The sequence below is a fragment of the Lytechinus variegatus genome, chromosome 8, assembly GCF_018143015.1.
Source record: "Lytechinus variegatus isolate NC3 chromosome 8, Lvar_3.0, whole genome shotgun sequence".
Taxonomy (NCBI): Eukaryota; Metazoa; Echinodermata; class Echinoidea; order Temnopleuroida; family Toxopneustidae; genus Lytechinus; species Lytechinus variegatus.
In genome coordinates, this window is record NC_054747.1 from 3,278,057 (window position 1) to 3,298,319 (window position 20,263).

Consider the following 20,263-nt stretch of genomic DNA (forward strand, 5'->3'; position numbering starts at 1 on the left):
CTCCGAAAGAGACCTTTTAGCGGGTACTTGAATTGAGATAAGAAAGAAGAAAATATTGTACCAATAAATCGATGCCATGTCCAGTATAAAATCCCACAATGTACATGTATGTATGAAAAATTTGAAAACAAAAATTGGAGATTAAATAAACGTATAGGTTACAGGATACCTCTAATTGCACTACTTGTACATTTTATTATACTACATGTATTGATAGAGAAAAGAAAATTAAGAGAAGAGTGAAATCCGGTTTCAGTTATTGTTCATATCATGCTGTACACATCACATTAATTCCTTTTCACAGTTCAATGAGTAGTTTCGTAATTTTGTCATTTTGTGTAGCATTCTCATCACTTGTGATTACAATATTTGATAATGACTTAGGCACTCGTAGTGTACATCTTGTCATACATGAAGTACAGCTTAAAGGTCAAGTTCACCCCAGAGGAAAGTTCATTTGATTCAATAGAAAAAAAAGAGCAATATTTTTACCCCCCCCCAATAAAATAATGAAAGGAACTTTGTTATACATGTTTAACTCACAATAAGAATCATGAAAGGTGTAAAAATCATTCAAGAAATGTGAATTGAAACAAGTGTGCTGTAAGGACTAGGAAATCGAAATGAACTTTGCTTTTCCCATTCATGAAATTATGAAAAGTAATTAGATTTGGAATGACTGCATAAACCTGTAGCTGGATGCAATAATGCATCCAATCTCACTTCAAAATTTAATGTCATTCACTAACTTGGAAATTACTCGCCAACGTGAGAGTGGTTTTTGTGTATACCCTATCACTTTATCTGACCGTATGGGGATTCAACAACATGTATAATACATTTGGTCTGTAAACTCAATCCGTATTCCAGCGAGAATGGCTCTTAGATTCTTATCAGGCTTTGAAGTGGTTTTCTACTGTACTGTTGAGGTTGCTAAGAGGTTCTTGCCTATGTACAGTTTAGACAGGTTGGCAGCCAAACTCAGTCATGACACTCTCCTCTCTTGCTGCAGTTATATTTTCCCTACAGCGCCCTCACAGCAAGCCAAAAACAGTCATTTTATGCAATTTTTTGCAAACCACCTGGTACAGAAATTATTTAAATTGTTTTTTTCAACTTGCTTAACCCTATCGAGGCCGGGGGGGGGGGGCCTTGGAGGCCCCCCTAAACGAGTCGCGCAATATTTTCTCTGAGCGAAATTTTTTGACCGCGCCGCTCACTGACTTCTTACTTTCAAGTCTTGTGCAACTTTTGAGACCAACTTTGCGTCACCCGGATACTTGGTTCGGAAATTACGCAACATTATGTAAGTGCATGTCAGACCGAAAATTGCTAAAAAAAGTGATTTTGTGTACAAAGTCAATGCAAATTGTGTTTTCAACCAAAATTCATAAATGTATGATAATTTTTAGTTTTGCTGGTCTAAATGTATTTATTTTATGCTTCTTATGATCAGAGAAGAGTCCCCAACAAATTTCATTGAAAAAACAATGAAAAACAAAGAATTACATAAGAAATTGCAAAAACAATAAAATGCATAAGAAAATGATTTGATATTGCAATTTTTTTCATGCACACTTAAAGAACACCACAAAGAGTTTCTTTCCCAAAGATTAGTACATTTGGAGCATTATTTAGTTAGAGGAACAAGTATGATTTCGCATACTAATTACGCATAATTTAGCATAATCACTTAATAGCGACTCGCATGAAAGAAATTACTATACAATCTTGTAGATTATGTCCCAGGCAACCCGCATGCCAATATTCGGCACGATCGCGCGGTCGACGGCCGAGATCTTGGGGGGGGGCCTGGGAGCCCTCCCCGGCCATATGAACTCCCAGAATACCCCGGCTAAGATAGGGTTAACAGGCACAGTAGGGGAAATGTGGCTGCACCATAACTCTGCATTTTCCATACGCAGCTCTTTATGATATTCCAAATGTTTTAGACTGTGAGGCGATGTCACATATTTACTCTATTCTCTGCAAGCATCTATGTTTATCACTTTTCCTTTTTAATTTGCACTATTACCTGGACCCTGTCTTAACAAAGACTTACGATTGATCTAATCAACCACATCTATGGAACGCCAGCTGCGTCAACATCTAAAATGCATGTTTATTCAAATTATTTTCTAGATATGATGTATGTTCATACATTAATATTGTTTTCTTGACAATTCAGCGTGCTTCTACTTGTTCACAAAGTACATTGTGCGAATTTTCCGGAAAAAAATTATGTCATTGATGGATTTCCATAGCGTTGACGTTGATTGGATCAATCGTAACTCTTTGTAAGACGGGGGCCCTGTAATAACAATGTTATGGAAATGATTCATAATGTCTTTAAGGAAAATATTTTTTGCTTTGTTTTGAGAAGATAATGAAACCAGGGTTGTGTAACATAATTCTTAGCAACTGATCGTCAGGCAGACCTATATATATGATTTCTATGATTGTTTGCATCGACTGATTTCCGCAGTGAATCAATAAATGTATTTTACCCGATGTGTTTATTTTGCTTTGTTTTTCAGTGATCAAAGCCAATGGTTTGTTGGTTCGGAGTGGAGGTAGCAGCAGCAGCAGCGACCCATATTGCATCGCCATGCTAGATCAACCGCCACAGAGATACAAGACAAACACCATCGTTAATACTACCAATCCATTCTGGGATGAACACTTCTTGTTGTAAGTGATGATGATGGTGGTGGTGGTGGTGGTGATGATGATGATGGTGGTGGTGGTGATGATGAAGATGATGATGATGATTACAATGATGGTGATGATGATGTTGAAGATGATGATGATGATGATGGTGGTGGTGTTGATTATGATGATGATGGTGATGATGATGATGATGATTATATTGAAGATGATGATGGTGATGATGATGATTATGATGGTCATGACAACAGTGTTGATGACAATGGTGATGATGATTATGGTCATGGTGACCATAATCATGATAACGATGATGATGATTAGTATTTTGATAGTGATGATGATGATGGTGGTGGTAATCTTGAAATCTGGACTGTGGTGATAGATAGATGTTGGTAGATGATAAACATTCCTGGATGAAAACTTCTTGCAAGTTTCTATGAAGAGGAGGAGGATTAGGATGATGATTGGGAGGAGCTGATGTTACTGGTGAAGATGATGACGATGACAATAATAGTAGCAGTATTGATACTGTAGATGATAGCTATATCAACAAATGGCTTCCAACAGTTTTATATACTTTCAATCAAAAACTTAATGAACCTAGGCTAGAGATGTATTCTCAAAATCTCCCTTTATTATTTTTCACAGTCAACTAAATAATAACTCAAGGGAACTGCGCTTTGAAGTCTGGGACAAGGGAAGTGAAAAAGGAAGTGATGGTAAGATTAAATGATAATATTATGCTAACATTATTCAGTACTCATATTAAAGGTCAAGTCCACCCCAAAAAAATGTTGATTTGTAAAAAATAGAGAAAAATTAAACTAGCATAACGCCAAAATTTTTATAAAAAATTGGATGTATAAGAAGAAAGTTATGACATTTTAAAGTTTCACTTATTTTTCACAAAACAGTGATATGCACATTCCAGTATCGTGCAAATGAGACAGTCGATGATGTCCATCACTCACTATTTCTTTTGTTTTCTATTGTTTGAAGTATACAATATTTCATTTTTTACAGATTTGACAATACGGACTAACTTGACTGAACCATATAGTATTAACAATGCTAATTCCACATGTTCATGGAGAAAATACCAGTTGTTTCACTTGACAATGAGGAGAAAATTAGAATATTTCATGTAATAAAATACAAAAGAAATAGTGCGTGGATGACGTCATCAGTTTCCTCAATTGCATACCAGCAGGATGTGAATATAACTGTTTTGTGAAATTAAGCAAAACCTTAAAATGTCATAACTTTCTTATTTTACATCCAATTTTGATAAAATTTTATGCTCGTTGTATTTTTCTCTTTTTTTTCAAGACAACTTTATGTTGGAGTGGGCCTGTCCTTTAATAAAAATCAGTCTTTATCAAAGCGCTTTACTGAATAAAGAGTAATAACATAATATAAACACATACAAACAGTTAAAATACAGTAAACCATTTGTTCTTTTTAATGAGCCTATTTTTACATTTCTTCTTAAAAGCCTTCACAGTGAATTAGAATGAATAAATTCAGATGATAAATTACTGAACAAGGAATCCCTAACACAGAAGCCTACTTTTACAAAATTTCTTTAAACCCTTCACAGTGAATTAGAATGAATAAATTCAGATGATAAATTACTGAACAAGGAATCCCTAACACAGAAGCCTGCTTTACAAAATTTCTTTAAACCCTTCACAGTGAATTAGAATGAATAAATTCAGATGATACATTACTGAGAAAGGAATCCCACGTACAGAAAAAAATCAGGATTATCAGTTGTACTCATAGTGAGATCCCTGGGAAATTGTAATATTCAATATTTTATAATCAAGCTCTCTCTCTCTCTTTAGATTTGTTCTTTGGTGAGGCTCAGGTGCCGGTGGATTCTCTGGAGCACATGCGAGGTAGCAGACATATTTTACCATTGAGTGGAGTAACGGGGGATGGAGAGACCGTCAAAGGGTCTCTTACTGTATGGGTAAGTGAGATAATGTACTCTATCTAGTGTAGTGTTCTTTGTAAGTCTGTGGTTGATAAGTCATATCTTACCATTGAGTGGAGTAACGTGGGATGGAGAGACTGTCAAAGAGTCTTTTCTGTATGGGTAAGTGGGATAACAGACTCTATCTAGTCTTAATTTGTAGGTCTGTGGTTGATAAGTCATATCTTACCATTGAGTGGAGTGACGTGGGATGGAGAGACTGTCAAAGAGTCTTTTTCTGTATGGGTAAGTGGGATAACAGACTCTATCTAGTGTTAATTTGTAGGTGTGTGGTTGATAAGTCATATCTTACCATTAAGTGGAGTAAAGTGGGATGGAGAGCTAAATTGCTCTGTAATGTGCTGTCTGATGTGGTGCACTTAAGTGTGGTGTTCAGGGCGTCCATTCACCAACACGACAAATTCCTAAGTCTGTCTATGCTTTTTTTTTGTGTTTTTGTCTAGTTCCTGTTCATGGAGTCTGCAGAGCAGAATACTGAGATCAAACCTAGACAACCCGTCTCACCCACCAAGAGAGTAGAGACGTCAAGAAGCATCGCCCCTGACGGTACAGTTATCACCATGGTAACGACGACAACAGCCAAACCCAAGCCTGGGGAGAGGAGATCTGGATCTAACGGTAAGAGAAAGATTGTGCCGTGGACTGTTTTTTAAGGTTGTTTCTTGGGGAATGTTGCAATGTGCAGTCGATTGCATATTCGTTTAGCTAAATTGCAATTGATGTATTAATTGTAACTAGCAAACTTGATATTTCATTCTGTGTCTAATTTGCAATTGATGTATCGATTTAACTAAAGCAAAATTTATTTTTTCCTTCTGTAGACTTAATTCTTAAAATCTATATTTGTAGAAGCACCAATAAGGGTTGTAACGATGGGAGCATCCCTTCCGACCCCTCAAAGACCAGAGGTATACCCTAGTGTTGAGGACCGGCAGTCTGGTCTCATCAGTTATTCAGTCACACCCTCCACTATTATAACTACATTACCTTAACCTATCCTAGTCTTCATTGTTTTTCATCTATCTTGATAGAAGCACCAATGAGGGTTGTCACAACGGCAGCATCCCTTCCGACCCCCCAGAGACCGGGGGTATATCCGGACGGCGAGGGCGGGATGGACAGATCTCATCATTCTACCGGAACTCAATCTTTGGATGTACCAAGGCAGAGAACATCTTCAGGTAATGAATGACCTTTGACATTTGAATTCCTTCCTCTGTGTCGCAAAGTTTGCTGGAGTTATATGGAACTGTTAAATGAGTTAAGAACATTTCATGAAAGTTGTTTCCACCTTTGAAATTTGCTTCCTTCTACCTGGATTCTGCTGCCTGGTTTAACCATAACCCCGCATTCTGATGTCTGTTTCATTTTAAGCCGTGGGGGGTGTTTCACAAAGATTTAAGTGTGACTTAAATTCATGGCTAAGTATGGTATAGAAGACATCACCACATTGGTCAGATCATGTGCACGGGACACGCACTACAGCGTATCCAACAATCAGATTGCGCGTTACATATCGTGTGTGCGTCGGTATTTAATAATTGTGTGTAATTTTGGTAAATCCACCAAAATGCACCTATCACTATTCCAATTCATTGCTAGCTAATATGAATGGATATGCCCTATAACAGTTATGATGTGGAGGATATGAAATGAAAATGTGTTTTACAGGATAAATTTTGCGATTTTACATGGAAATTTAACTTGATCGGGTCACCCGATCAAATTAAAATATCTGTGTGTTTTTGTCTTTCAATTAAATCCTATTCCAAATCATGGAATGGGCTGAAACTTTCAAGATATGTTCTTTGTCTGTAACTTTTGGATATCTAATCACTAAATTTATAAGATAAGTGCTTGAATGCCCATTTTTTAAATTTAAAACAAGCATCGCCAAGAGAGGGCGCTATATATCCAAGATTTGAATATTTGAAATTTTCTCAGAGAAGTGCAGTTGGAAAAATATCTAACGGTCTCTACGCTTCAGTAAGACTGTCATATTAGATGATATTCGATTATCAATCACATTATTGACCCTTTACCAAAGCTTTACACAGGCTTTAAATGTGACTCTAAGTCATTCTTAAATCTTTGTGAAACACCCCAGGGTCTATTAATGCTAAAATTATTTGAAGTATGGAAATATTAAAACCTTCTCGACATTATAGGTGTTTTTTTTGTAAAACAGTGTTATTTTGTCAATGTCCAATTGGGAAGAAACCTTACCGTTTCATTTATTATTCATAAGCAGTCATAATAGAATTGAGCATCAAATTTGCTGATCAATCAAACCTCTACTATTAGAGATTAATGCAATTATTTGCTATCCATACTAGTTAAACTGCAGGCTGTCCAAAGTGAATCCACAGCTATAGATTAAAGGCTGTATCCTTTGTTGAACATGTGATTCTGCTTTAATTTTTTAGTTAAAATCATCTCCTTTTTGGCCATCTTTGCATCACCTACTATTGCAGGGGACCTCAATTATAGTGCACGTTAGAAATTTTCCCAATCGAAAATGATTTACAAGTTTTCGTTATGAATAAGAAAGTCATTAATTGTATCAATATGTTTTCAGTCCAAAGCAGGAGATATGAGAAAAAAACATGGACAACATTTTTTAGCAAAATTTGAATTTTATGTTTAGGTGGAATTAATTGCCTTGAAAAACAACAACACAGGTTAAAATCAAAGTTCTTGATTGTGATTAGAATTTGCCTAAATTCAAATAATTTTCTGACTTTGTTGATATGTCAATCTAATACCGGTGTGGATGCATCTTCGTACATCTCATAACCTATGAATTTGTTTGCCGTGTTTCGTATCATTTCTTATAATATATCATCTAACTTTCATAATAATGTTTCCATTTGCATCATGGAATAACAGCTACTCAAACTCCTGGTCCAAGCATTATAATCAGAGGTTTGTTTGGATGTTCAGCAAGACACTTTTCATGTCTCTCTTTTTTTGCCATCATCTTGATAATTCTCTGTTAATCCTGGCTCACACCTTTTCGTTTTAAGCTAGGTATTGCTGCGTTAGCCGAAAAACAGTCATACGCAGTCATGCGCAGCAAAATTTTGGGTTGCAAATCACAATTTTACCTACGAGCTCGTCAGAGCTGGTACAAACTTGCACGCAGAAAAGCATGGTGATGCAAGCTAAAGTGAGGTAAGATGAGGTAAATTGCAAGCCGCTTGCTGTTGCTTGTGGTGGCATATCCCTGGTGGCAGTTGCTGGCTACCACGTGGTATTGCTCCTTGTGTTTTCCCTTGTGAATTTCAGTTGCATTCAGTTGCAGATGTTTGAAAAGGCGTCAATCTACTGCCTTACTGAGCTAGAATGCTAGGCGTCTGCGTTAGATTGCGTGTTGACTGTGTATTAGCTCATTTCATCGCATTGCGTTGCCTCTGACTGCGCTTATCTGTTTTCGGGCAATACGTTGCTGACTGGGAACCCAAAATCCAAAGGTATGAGCCAGGCTTTAGCTATTTTTGTATAGTTATGATATTGCACTAGTTTTCACATATTAGCAGGCACCTTTCCATTGGTGTGGTGTAGTCAGTCAATTATGTTTCTGAAGATAGAAGATTTTAATCATATGATCTTTGTAGGTTTGCATGGTCGAGTTTATAACGTGGAGAAAGTTTACGGTTCACCATGTGTAATATGAAGAATGAGTAATATGACTCCTGAAGACGGACAGTCAACCTGCCCACAATGTCGAGTAACCTCTCTTCATTTCATCTTGCAACTACTCAAACGATCGCTACTCAAGCCATATTCAGCTCATCACATCTGGTTTACAGTCCTTTTTAGAACTTCATTTCAAGAAAGAATACTTCTAATTTCCTCTTTTCATCCGATCCCGTCTTTCAATTCCAATCTTTCTGTCTATATTTCCTTCCCTTCTTCATATTACACATGGTGAACCGTAAACCTTCTCCACGTTGAGAGTTTAATCATCGCGAAGCTGAAGCTTCGTGATAAAAATTGAGATTTATAAGGCGTCTCATATGTGAACTGAGATTAACCAGGTGCCCATGGGGTGGCAATAATGAAAAACAAGGTAATAATCGACATAAAAATTGATTTGAAAACTTGTGTTTTCAGTTTGGTTTGAAAAAAATTCAACCTAGTTGCTGTCACAAAATTCTGAGTAAAGGGGATTCACTGAAGAGTATTTTTGTCTCACCTGCGAAGCAAAGTGAGACTATAGGCGCCGCTTTTCCGACGGCGGCGGCGGCGTCAACATCAAATCTTAACCTGAGGTTAAGTTTTTGAAATGACGTCATAACTTAGAAAGTATATGGACCTAGTTAATAAAACTTGGCCATAAGGTTAATCAAGTATTACTGAACATCCTATTAGAGTTTCATGTCACATGACCAAGGTCAAAGGTCATTTAGGGTCAATGAACTTAGACCATGTTGGAGGAATCAACATCGAAATCTTAACCTGAGGTTAAGTTTTTGAAATGTCATCATAACTTAGAAAATATATGGACCTAGTTCATGAAACTTGGACATAAGGTTAATCAGGTATCACTGAACATCCTGCATGAGTTTCACGTCACATGACCAAGGTCAAAGGTCATTTAGGGTCAATGAACTTTGGCCGAATTGGGGATATCTGTTGAATTCCCATCATAACTTTGAAAGTTTATGGATCTGATTCATGAAACTTGGACATAATAGTAATCAAGCATCACTGAATATTTTGTGCAAGTTTCAGGTCTCATGATTAAGGTCAAAGGTCATTTAGGGTCAATGAACTTTGGCTGAATCGGGGGTATCTGTTGAATTACCATCATAACTTTGAAAGTTTATTAGTCTAGTTCATTAAACTTGGACATATGAGTAATCAAATATCACTGAACATCCTGTGCGCATTTCAGGTCACATGACCAAGGTCAAAGGTCAATGAACTTTGGCCGAATTGGGTGTATCTGTTGAATTACCATCAAAACTTTGAAAGTTTATGGATCTGATTCATGAAACTTGTACATAAGCGTAATCAAGTATCACTGAACATCCTGTGCGAGTTTCAGGTCACATGATCAAGGTCAAAGGTCATGTAAGGTCAATGAACTTTGGCCATGTTGGGGTTTTTTGTTGAATAACCATCATATCTCTGTAAGTTTATTGGTCTCGTTCATAATAAGTGGACATAAGAGTAACCATGTATCACTGAACATCTTGTGCGAGTTAGAGTAGTATTCAAAGTCAGCACTGCTGCTATATTGAACCGCATGATGCAGGTGAGACGGCCAGAGGCATTCCACTTGTTTCTTTTCTAAATTTGTTTGTTACTCTTGGTATTTCTTGAAATTTATAATCTTCAAGAATAAGATCCCACTTAAGGCAAAATTTGTATCTGTTCTTGATCATTCAATTCAATTCAAATTCATTTTATTCATGATAATCGATTAAGCTTGAGCATTTCATAGGTTTTCATAATGGTTTTATAGACAGATTTGGGGTCAAGTGTAATTTAGCATTCCTTGTGTGAACAAAATTAAATGCTTTTTGTTCAGATTTTATTCTGAAAAGAAATTTAGCATTTGTTACATAGATGCAGTGGATTGATACATTGATAAGAGGATGGGGTAGAGAAAGGTAACACTTTCATCCAATTAAAAATGACAGATTTCCTACCACATTCTATTATTCCTGACGTTAATGATGGAAAAGGATATTAACTTCTCTTTATTTTTTAGGCAAAATCACAACCTACATTTCTTGTTTCTAAGGTAATTGTTTCAGGAATTTTTCCTTTTGAAAAGAAACAAAAATTACAAAAAGTGAAATTTCTTGCATTCCATCTCTATGTTCATAGCTTTTATCTTATTTATTTGTTCATTTTTTCAAGATGCAAATTTCATTCTAAAGGATACAAATATTCCTAATTTGGAAGCTGCTACATTTACATGTATGTCATTCTGATTACATTGTATGCTCTTCACGCTATGTAGATATAATGGAATTAAATACATGTAGAGTGTATAAAGGTGATGATGATAGTGATGATAATGGTGATGACACTTCTTCGCACTGTGATGATGATGGTGATGATGATGGTGATGATGATGATGATGGTGGTGATGATGGTGATGATGATAATGATGGTGGTGATGATGGTGATGATGATGATAATGGTTGTGATGATGGTGATGGTGATGATGATGATGGTTGTGATGATGGTGATGATGATGACGATGATGATAGTGGTGGTTATGATAATGGTGATGATGATGGTGGTGATGATGAGGATGACGATGATGATGATAGTAAATGGTAATGATAATGGTGATGATGATGATGGTGGTGATGATGAGGATGACGATGATGATAGTGGTGGTAATGATAATGGTGATAATGATGATGGTGGTGATGATGATGAGGATAACGATGATGATGATGATGATAGTAAATGGTAATGATAATGGTGATGATGATGATGGTGGTGATGATGATGAGGATGACGATGATGACGATGATGATAGTAAATGGTAATGATAATGGTGATGATGATGATGGTGGTGATGATGATGATGGTGGTGATGATGATGACGATGATGACGATGATGACGATGATGATAGTAAATGGTAATGATAATGGTGATGATGATGATGATGGTGGTGATGATGATGATGGTGATGATGATGATAATGGTTGTGATGATGGTGATGGTGATGATGATGATGGTTGTGATGATGGTGATGATGATGGTTGTGATGATGGTGATGATGATGGTTGTGATGATGGTTGTGATGATGATGATGATGATGGTTGTGATGATGATGATGATGATGGTTGTGATGATGATGATGGTTGTGATGATGATGATGATGGTAATGATGATGATGGTGATAATGATGATGAGGGTGATGATGACATAATGCTGAAATTAATGTCAACGGAGACGTTGATGGTGATGGTGATAGTGGTTGTGGATCTTGTGGTGGTGATGACTATATATCTATATCTTGTTGCTTTCGTATATCACTGTGATGTGTAGTTCTAAAAAAATGCTTAAGATGCAGCCATGAATTGAAAAAGTACATTTAATACAATTTAATCCAATTCCTGGAAATAAACTTTCTTCATACATGTGCTATCATGTGTTGACTTTTCATCGATTTCATTTGATTTCGTATGTTTATTGAATATGTCCATTTCTTTTCAAAGTTTATTGCATTGTGCTGTCTTCTTTAAAAAAAAAAAAAATTCAAGCTCTTCAACATTTTTACATCCAGATATTTTATATGTCTGCATTTTCACCAGTTTTAAACATGTCGGGGTTCGCTTTCTTATTCACCATTATGGGTACTTTTTTCTCGTAAATAAAACACGGCATCATTTTCAGCGAATTCCTGATCTTCTAATAATTATAGGCAAAGGCTTTTTTGAAGATTGAAAAGACCAAAGATTGGTTAATATTTCACAAAACTGCACTTACGATTATTCATCGAAATCTCTTGTATGTTTCAGTATGTCAAATAATCCAAATGTGTCATTATTCATCAATGAATGTACTATGATTTTAAGTGAGTGTCTAAAATCAAGGTAAATTGTCACAATATCTTGATTTAGTACATCTACATCTACATAAAACCTAACTAAGTGAAATCATGAAAAACAATTCAAACTCGCTGGCGCAGATGAACCATTGCGGATCAGTGTCTTTATATTTACTTGTAGATGTTGATTATTCAGTATTTCTTTTCTTTTTTAGACTCCAAATGTGGATCTGTCAACGCTTAGCGATGAACCAACAGAAAGCAATTTCAAGAGAGGTAAGTGCTTTTCTTGGCTATGCTCTTTGTTTCATGTAACCCATAGATCTACATATCTTTGAGAAGGTCAATGATTTTGTAAAATGAAGACGTTTTACAGGCAGGCTGTCGGACTTACTTACACACTGCTTTGTTGATGATCAGTCATGCATTACTTGCACTCCCTCTCACAATAAGAAAATCCCCATCAATTGTGTCTTTTAAGAATTCCCTTAAAACCTTTTTTGTTCTAGTCAACTGCCTTCATTTAATATGTCATTCTGATTTTTTTTTTTGTATAAATAAGTTAACAGAAATTGTGAGCGCTTTGGGCCATGTGGGAAAAGCATGTTACAAATATTAAGTATTATTATTATATTTTTTTGTTAACCAATCGATAGTGACGGTGGGGAGTCTGTGAAAACACATTTGTTTAATGAAATTATGCAAATACAAGCATTACTTAAGAGAGACATAACTGTTATTTATTGACCATTTTCTTTGATTGAAGATGAATGAACGAAGAGAATGTGGTGGGTTTCACGGTACTCCATCTGTCTTTTGTGGGCAGAAATCGAACTTTTTAGAAGTATGATTTTCATTTTGAAATTCAGATTACCCCCCTGACAAGTGACTTTTTGGCATCCTTTCTTCAATTTGTTTTTACCCACTCATGCGTGAATGAAGAATCATTTGGTTTGTACCAGGTGAAAAGGGGATTCTAAGCTTTAAGGTCAAGTCCACCCCAGGAAAATGCTGGCTTGAATAAATAGAGAAAAATCAAACTAGCATAGTGTTGAAAATTTCATCAAAATCAGATGTAAAATAAGAAAGTTATGACATTATAAAGTTTCGCTTATTTTCACAAAACAGTGATATGCACAACTAGGTGAGTCAGTCGATGATGTCCATCACTCACTATTTCTTTTTTGTTGTTGTTTGAATTATACAATATTTCATTTTTTATAGATTTGACAATAAGGATCAACTTGACTGAACCATATAGTATTAAACAATGCTAATTCCACATGTTTATGGAGGAATTAATCATTGTATCACTTGACAATGAGGAGAAAATTAGAATATTTCATATAATTATATGCAAAAAAAATAGTGAGTGGATGACCTCAAAGTCCCTCATTTGCATACCAGCCAGGATGTGCATATAACTGTTTTGTGAAATTAAGTGAAACTTTAAAATGTCATAACTTTCTTATTTTCCATGCGATTTTGATGAAATTTTCAGTGTTATGCTTGTTGGATGATTCTCTTTTTATTCAAATCAACTTTTTGATGGGGTGGACTTGTCCTTTTGCAGTGATAGGTAACACATCTATTCTTTTTTTGACTAAGTTTACTGTACAGTATGTTAAATTACCGATAATTCTCAAATTTCGTTTTTTCGGGACCAGCTATTTGCATGTATCTCCTCAGGTCTTCATCTCTTCATAGCAAACTATCTATGAAATATAAGTATGACATTCAGCTGTTTGATTGCTCATTCAAGTTACCAAATCATTATATATTTCAACGATAGATGCATCACCGAACCGCAGCAAGCGAGGCTTCAAGCTTTTCAGGCGGCGGAGCAAGAAGGAGAAAGCGATGAGAAGCGTTAGCCTGGATGAATCTGATCTGGACAGGGCCCGCCAGCAGGCTATACGAAGCTCAGAGGGAACGTCCACCCTACCGTTACCTGATCATAGAACTAATACATTGGAGGTGCCTAGCCCAGAGACACATGAACCTATTAGTGCTGGTAAGTCCTTTCACTGTTTAGACCAAGTTCTCATCTATGGTACTTACTAGTTTTAATTGTGGAAACCTGGGAGCATTTCATGAAAGGACATGTCGGAAGTTTTATCTGACAAGTCCCATTTTATCCGACAGTTACCATAGTAACAGTGCTTCTCAGCCAATCAGAATCAAGGAAAGATGTCAGGGGTCCGTTGCAGAAAGAGTTGCGTTTAAACGCAAGTCAAAATATCCTCGCAAGTCCGAAATGGGCGCTGATGATTGGTTGAAAATCAAGTTGCGATTGATTGCAACTCTTTCTGCAACAGGCCCCAGATCTGACAACTTGTCGGACAAAAATGTTGATGAAAAGCCCCTGGGGAGTGTTTCATCAACATTGTCATCCGACAAGTTGTCAGATCTGGGGCCCGTCTTCCAAAGAGTTGCGATTGATCCGACCAATCGCAACTACGGAAAGCCAGCAATGTCAACGTCTAAAGTACATGTTCAAAATATTTTCTAGAAATAATGTGTATTCATACATTCAACGTTTTCCAGACAATCAAGGATACTTTTCTTTGTCTTCAAATGAGATTGAGTAAATTTCATAAAGAAAAAAAAAATGATATTGATGGATTTCCATATGCTTGAGATTGATCGGATCAATCGTAACTCTTTGTAAGACGGGGCCCTTACATTTTTCCCTGATGTTGATTGGCTGAGAGGCATTGTTCCTATGGTAACTGTCGGATAAAACGTCCAACAAGTCCTGTCATGAAACGCCCTCCTGGGGATGTTTCACAGAGTTTAATAAGTATGACTTAGTGTCGCTTTTCAATGTCCAGTTACGTGCCAAATAAAAGGCATTATTGGTCAAATCATGCTATAAAAGAGGAAGTGGGCTACTGCATGTTAATAAACATCATGTGAACATCGGCACCGAGCATGACTTTGATTTATACCTAACTCTTGCACAGAAAATCTGTACCCAGTGTCGTAAGAAACTGGCAAAAAGACAACCGGATGTGGTAGAAACTCAGAGTGAAATACCATTACCAGTGACCAGCAGCGCTAGTAACCTCACTTGCAAAACTTTAGTTCGAATGATTTTTTTTCAGCAATTAACTCTTCTGTAAATGTTTGAATCTTGAATTTTGGTTATACATTCTAAAAGTCCAGTTGCCAAAGATTTTTTCAGCCATTGACTCTTCTGTAAAAAAAAAAATCAATTTTAGGTATCTAGCGCTCTCTTGTGGTACTGTTTTTCTTACAGAAAGAGCAACCTCACTTCAGAAAGCCTGGTTGCTGTCAAATCTTTTCTTCAGCCATTTATTCTGTTGTGAAATTTGAATCTTGAATGTTTTTTTTTTATATCTAGCGCCGTCTCTTGATACTCTTTTTTATTCAGCAATCCTTAACAAGGAGAAGTAAAAGGAATCTGTTTGGTTTCTTGAAGCACCAGAAGAGCAACCTCACTTCTAAAAGTCCAGTTGCCAAAGATTTTTTCAGCCATTGACTCTTCTGTAAAAAAAAAAAAAAAAAAATCAATTTTAGGTATCTAGTGCTCTCTTTTGGTACTGTTTTTCTTACAGAAAGAGCAACCTCACTTCAGAAAGCCTGGTTGTTTTCAAATCTTTTCTTCAGCTATTTATTCTGTTGTGAAAATTTGAATCTTGAATGTTTTTTTTTTATATTTAGCGCTGTCTCTTGATACTCTTTTTCATTCAGAATCATCACCAAGGAGAAGTAAGAGGAAACTGTTAGGTTTCTTGAAGCGCCAGAAGAGCAACCTCATTTCTAAAAGTCCAGTTGCCAAAGATTTTTTTTCAGCCATTGACTCTTCTGTAAAAATTTAAATATTGAATTGTTTGATATCTAGCGCCGTCTCTTGGTACTGATTTTTCATTCTGAATGATTCAGAACCCTCACCAAGGAGAAGCTAGAGGAAACACGTTTCGTGAAGCTTCAGAAGAGTATCGTCTCTTTCGAAAGTTTAGTTGCCTAAGATATTTTCAGCCATTAACTCTTGTGAAAATGTAAATCTTGAATTGTTTGATATCTAGCGCCGTCTCTTGGTACTGATTTTTCGTTCAGAATCCTCACCAAGGAGAAGTAAGAGGAAACTGTTTGGTTTCTTGAAGCGTCAGAAGAGTAAAGAGAGGCAGTACAGCTCACAGGGTAGCTTACAACCTAAAGCAGCCAAGGGTAAAGCCCAACCTGTCGTCCATAGACAGAATCTTACAGTACCATCGGGACAACCTAGGTCAGCTAGCACAGGTTAGTTACACAGCGCCCTCTTGTGGGTGACATTAGTTTTTTTATGCATGCTTGTTTGACATGGATAGAAAAGAGATTGGTTAGGTCAGCTTGGACAGGTTAGCAGGCCTATAGTGGAGGCTGGTACTTCTGAGTAATTTTGCCGCAGGATGAAACCTTCTTCCATATACTCTGTACAAGAGATTTGGCCCAAGGCCTAGACCAAGGCCAGCAAAATGTCACCCTGAGGCCAGCCTTGACTACATCCCTGCAGCTTATTAAAACAGTTCCCTCTTTTGGATGCCTATGATTATAGCATTATGCTTGGATATGGGTATAGACGTATGACCTGTTTGATTCGGTTTTAGGTTTAGCTTTTTTTGGTAGGGATTTGTAGGGATTCAAAAACACATTTAAAGATGTGTGCATGCACAATCCCCTTAAACTGTAGGACTGGATAATACTTTTAAAATCTTTATTATCTGTCCCCCGTTTATGATTAATATTATTATTATTATTTTTTTTTTGGGGGGGGGGCAGAAAGGTAGTTGCTTTAGGAGATAGGCAAGATTCTTATACCAGTTGAACGTAATGCCCAAACTTGCTGGTAAAGCCATTTTGCATGTTTGCATCTTCAAGTCGCAGTGACCAATCACCCAAGTTAAAGATCCCGTGACTGTTGTTGTATGGTTATCAGTGTTGTCACAACGGTAGTCAGCACCTGTAGGAATCTCTCAAATTTGAGACCAGAGCCCCGTCTCACAAAGAGTTACGATTGATCTGATCATCCCCAACTATGGAAAGCCAGCCACACCAACATCTAAAATGCATGTTTGTTCAAAATATTTTCCAGATGTGATGTATGATCGTTCATTCATTGTTTCCTTGAAAATGTGCTTCTCTGTGTTTACAAACGACATCATGCAGATTTCCTGGAGAAAAAAATTAAGACATTGTTGGATTTCCTTATAGTTCAAGCTAGTCAGATTAATCATACCTCTTTGTAAGACGGGTTCCTGGAGTTAATTATATAAACATCTGCCTGCCCAATACTGATATACCCACTGACACAGAAAATAATAAGAAAATGTTGTTCTTTAATATCTTAGCTTATTTTAGTCTGATATCGTTTGCAAGAGAGATGACATTTAAATCTTTTGATAGGAAGAGCATTTTGTTTTGTACCATGAGAGTAAAAAAAAGCAAAAGTTTGAAAATCACTAAATGCTTGAAAGAGAATAGCATAATTGTGAATGGAAATACAGTGTAGTTGGTTGTATACAGATGCATTTTGACTGAATTACACATTTTAATTGGAGTGTGTAAACATTCTAGAATGAAATACTCTCTTTCGAAATAATTTTGAATTTTGAAATAAATTTGCTGTAGGACCTTAACTTTGAAGTAAATGGAAACTTTTTTAATGCAATTATTATGGACTGGCACAATAGTTGCTTGTATGAATATGGTTTTATTTATCATACATATTGTAGATAAAGTTTTATATAATAGTTTGGAATAGAATTATTATCCTTCATGTGATTTTGCACCAGTATGCATGCTCTTGATGTTTGACATTAATTTGACCCCTCATTTTTTCTCACATGTTTTGTGATTTTTTTCCTTTCTCTTTTCTTCTTTGCCTTCCCCTTACCTTTTTCCTTCTTCCCGTCAATCTTTCCATCCTATCTTCATGAACCCGTCATCTTCCCATGTTTTACCATTCTTGTACCATTCACTGTTTAAAATTATTTTTTAAAACCCATCATGAATCATATATGACATCCATATTATTATTAATCGTCATGTTTTTTCTCTCCTAACTTGGTAACGTTAAAACTAATAATGTTTATGTTCATTTATGTTATATTGTTTCATACTGCATGCTGATATATAACCATTCTGATCACTCTTGTCCTGCTTCTACTACAATTTATTAATTTTTACTGTATCCACAATCCCTCCCTGCTTCTAATATATTCTAATGCACTGATAAAAACGGTATCAAATACGAATGAACAAATTTATTCATGTCATCCGTCATCAACAATTCTTGTACATCTTTAATAAATCCTTTCTTCTTCCATTGAACTTTAATTCCTCACCATCGTTTCATGCATACATTTACGTGAAAATATAATTTGATTTTGCTTTTTTATAATGGTATTGGAAATGCTGTCTTTTATGTTTATTATGTGGCTTACAAAATGTCCCATCCATTGTGTATACCAAATACAAAAAATAAACTAACCATACCCATGTATACAAACAAACTTTCACATATCAACATTGATTAATAAATTAAAAACCATATATAATTTACATTTTAATCATCCAAAATGGATCTTTGCAATGGACGAAATACATGCAATACATACATTCATTCTGCATTCCATATTAAAGAGGATATCGAGGTTCACCTTCGTCCCCATGACAACATAGATACCAGACCACGCCCATTATCCATGTGACTACTCCACCCCTCCCTGAAACGCTTCCCTCTGCCGATGTCCACCCCTTACAAGAAAATCACCTTCAAACTTCGGTTAAATCTCTCATGACATGGCATGTTTTCAGACATTATCAGCGCTGGTGATCGATAGCGCTATCATTCACCAGTGGTGATCAGTAGATTGATGTACACCTGTTAGCTATCACCACTTGCAATAGATGGCAATAGGCAATCAGTATTATGTCATTCAGACTTTTTCGTCACTTGCGATATATTGCAATAGGTGATGTCATTCAGATATTATCACTACATGCAGGAGATTGCTAGAGGCTTTCAGTATCATGTTATTCAGACATTATTACCACTTGCGAGAGATATCAAGAGGCGATCAGTCGCATGTTGTTCACTTTATTGCCAATTGCGATTTATCGCCTAAGTACATGTAACATGTCATTTAGACGTTAATGCCACCTGTGAACAATGCACATTGTTAATACTAGCGATTTCTGCCCACTCACAATCAGGGATGATCAGTAACAAAATCGTAACTTGTTATCCATAGCACAACGTGGACTCAAGTAGTTATAGATCGTGAGTGATGATTGATTAGTTTTCACTAGAGTTAAAGGAGTATTTAGATCTGTGACGGATGGAGATCGATAATGATAATGTTATCTTAATTTGGCAATAACGTGTGATTAGGGGAATAGACTCTGATTCCTTCTGTTATCCCTTCGGACGATATTTACTTTTAATAGGCTGGAAATCATCATGAGATTGTTAAAACATGGAAGGATTATGGTAACCAAGTCATCTTTTCTTTGATTGACACTAACCTGGACCTTGACAGTCTTACTGTACTAAAAAGTTATTTGCCCTTGTAAAGGACTAGAGATATTTTACAGAGTTCTTTTATTTGTTATTGTAGAAATTTACAGAAATATGTATTCATGATATATGCTTTTATTACGTGGGATGTACACTTTATATTTCATGGACTTGAAAAAAAATCTAAATTGGCTGTTAATTGTGATGAGCCAAATATTAGATATATTTTCTAACCAAAGGTTAAACAATTAAATCTCAAAAGATTTGATGAAAACCTTTTACATTTATATTTCAATCCACAAGGTTTTATTTTACATCTGATATTTGGCTGGGTACTGTTCACTTGTTTATAAAGACAGACTCATATTTGGCACTTTAAAGAGAAATACCAGTAGTTGAAGTAAACACTTATTTCATGAGAAAGTCTGTAAAACCAGGCTTAATTGTCAGTTTATCATCGACGATCTAGATCTGGTACAGTTACATAAACTGAACTTTGTGAAATCTTGAAATCTACGCTGAAAATGTTCACACTGAAGATCAGCA

The 20,263-nt window shown here is 36.1% G+C and overlaps 1 protein-coding gene across 1 annotated transcript in view; it reads left to right on the forward strand.

Moving 5' to 3' along the window:
• LOC121420585 (phospholipid transfer protein C2CD2L-like) overlaps window positions 1–20,263 on the forward strand; it is an 88,818-nt gene that overhangs the window by 57,312 nt on the left and 11,243 nt on the right. The window contains exons 9-18 of the mRNA XM_041615250.1: window positions 2,538–2,691; window positions 3,316–3,386; window positions 4,515–4,642; window positions 5,110–5,284; window positions 5,698–5,847; window positions 7,556–7,660; window positions 8,284–8,333; window positions 12,408–12,468; window positions 13,985–14,206; window positions 16,276–16,458. Of these exons, the coding sequence (XP_041471184.1) occupies window positions 2,538–2,691; window positions 3,316–3,386; window positions 4,515–4,642; window positions 5,110–5,284; window positions 5,698–5,847; window positions 7,556–7,660; window positions 8,284–8,333; window positions 12,408–12,468; window positions 13,985–14,206; window positions 16,276–16,458 (1,299 nt within the window). The remainder of the gene's footprint in view (window positions 1–2,537; window positions 2,692–3,315; window positions 3,387–4,514; window positions 4,643–5,109; window positions 5,285–5,697; window positions 5,848–7,555; window positions 7,661–8,283; window positions 8,334–12,407; window positions 12,469–13,984; window positions 14,207–16,275; window positions 16,459–20,263) is intronic.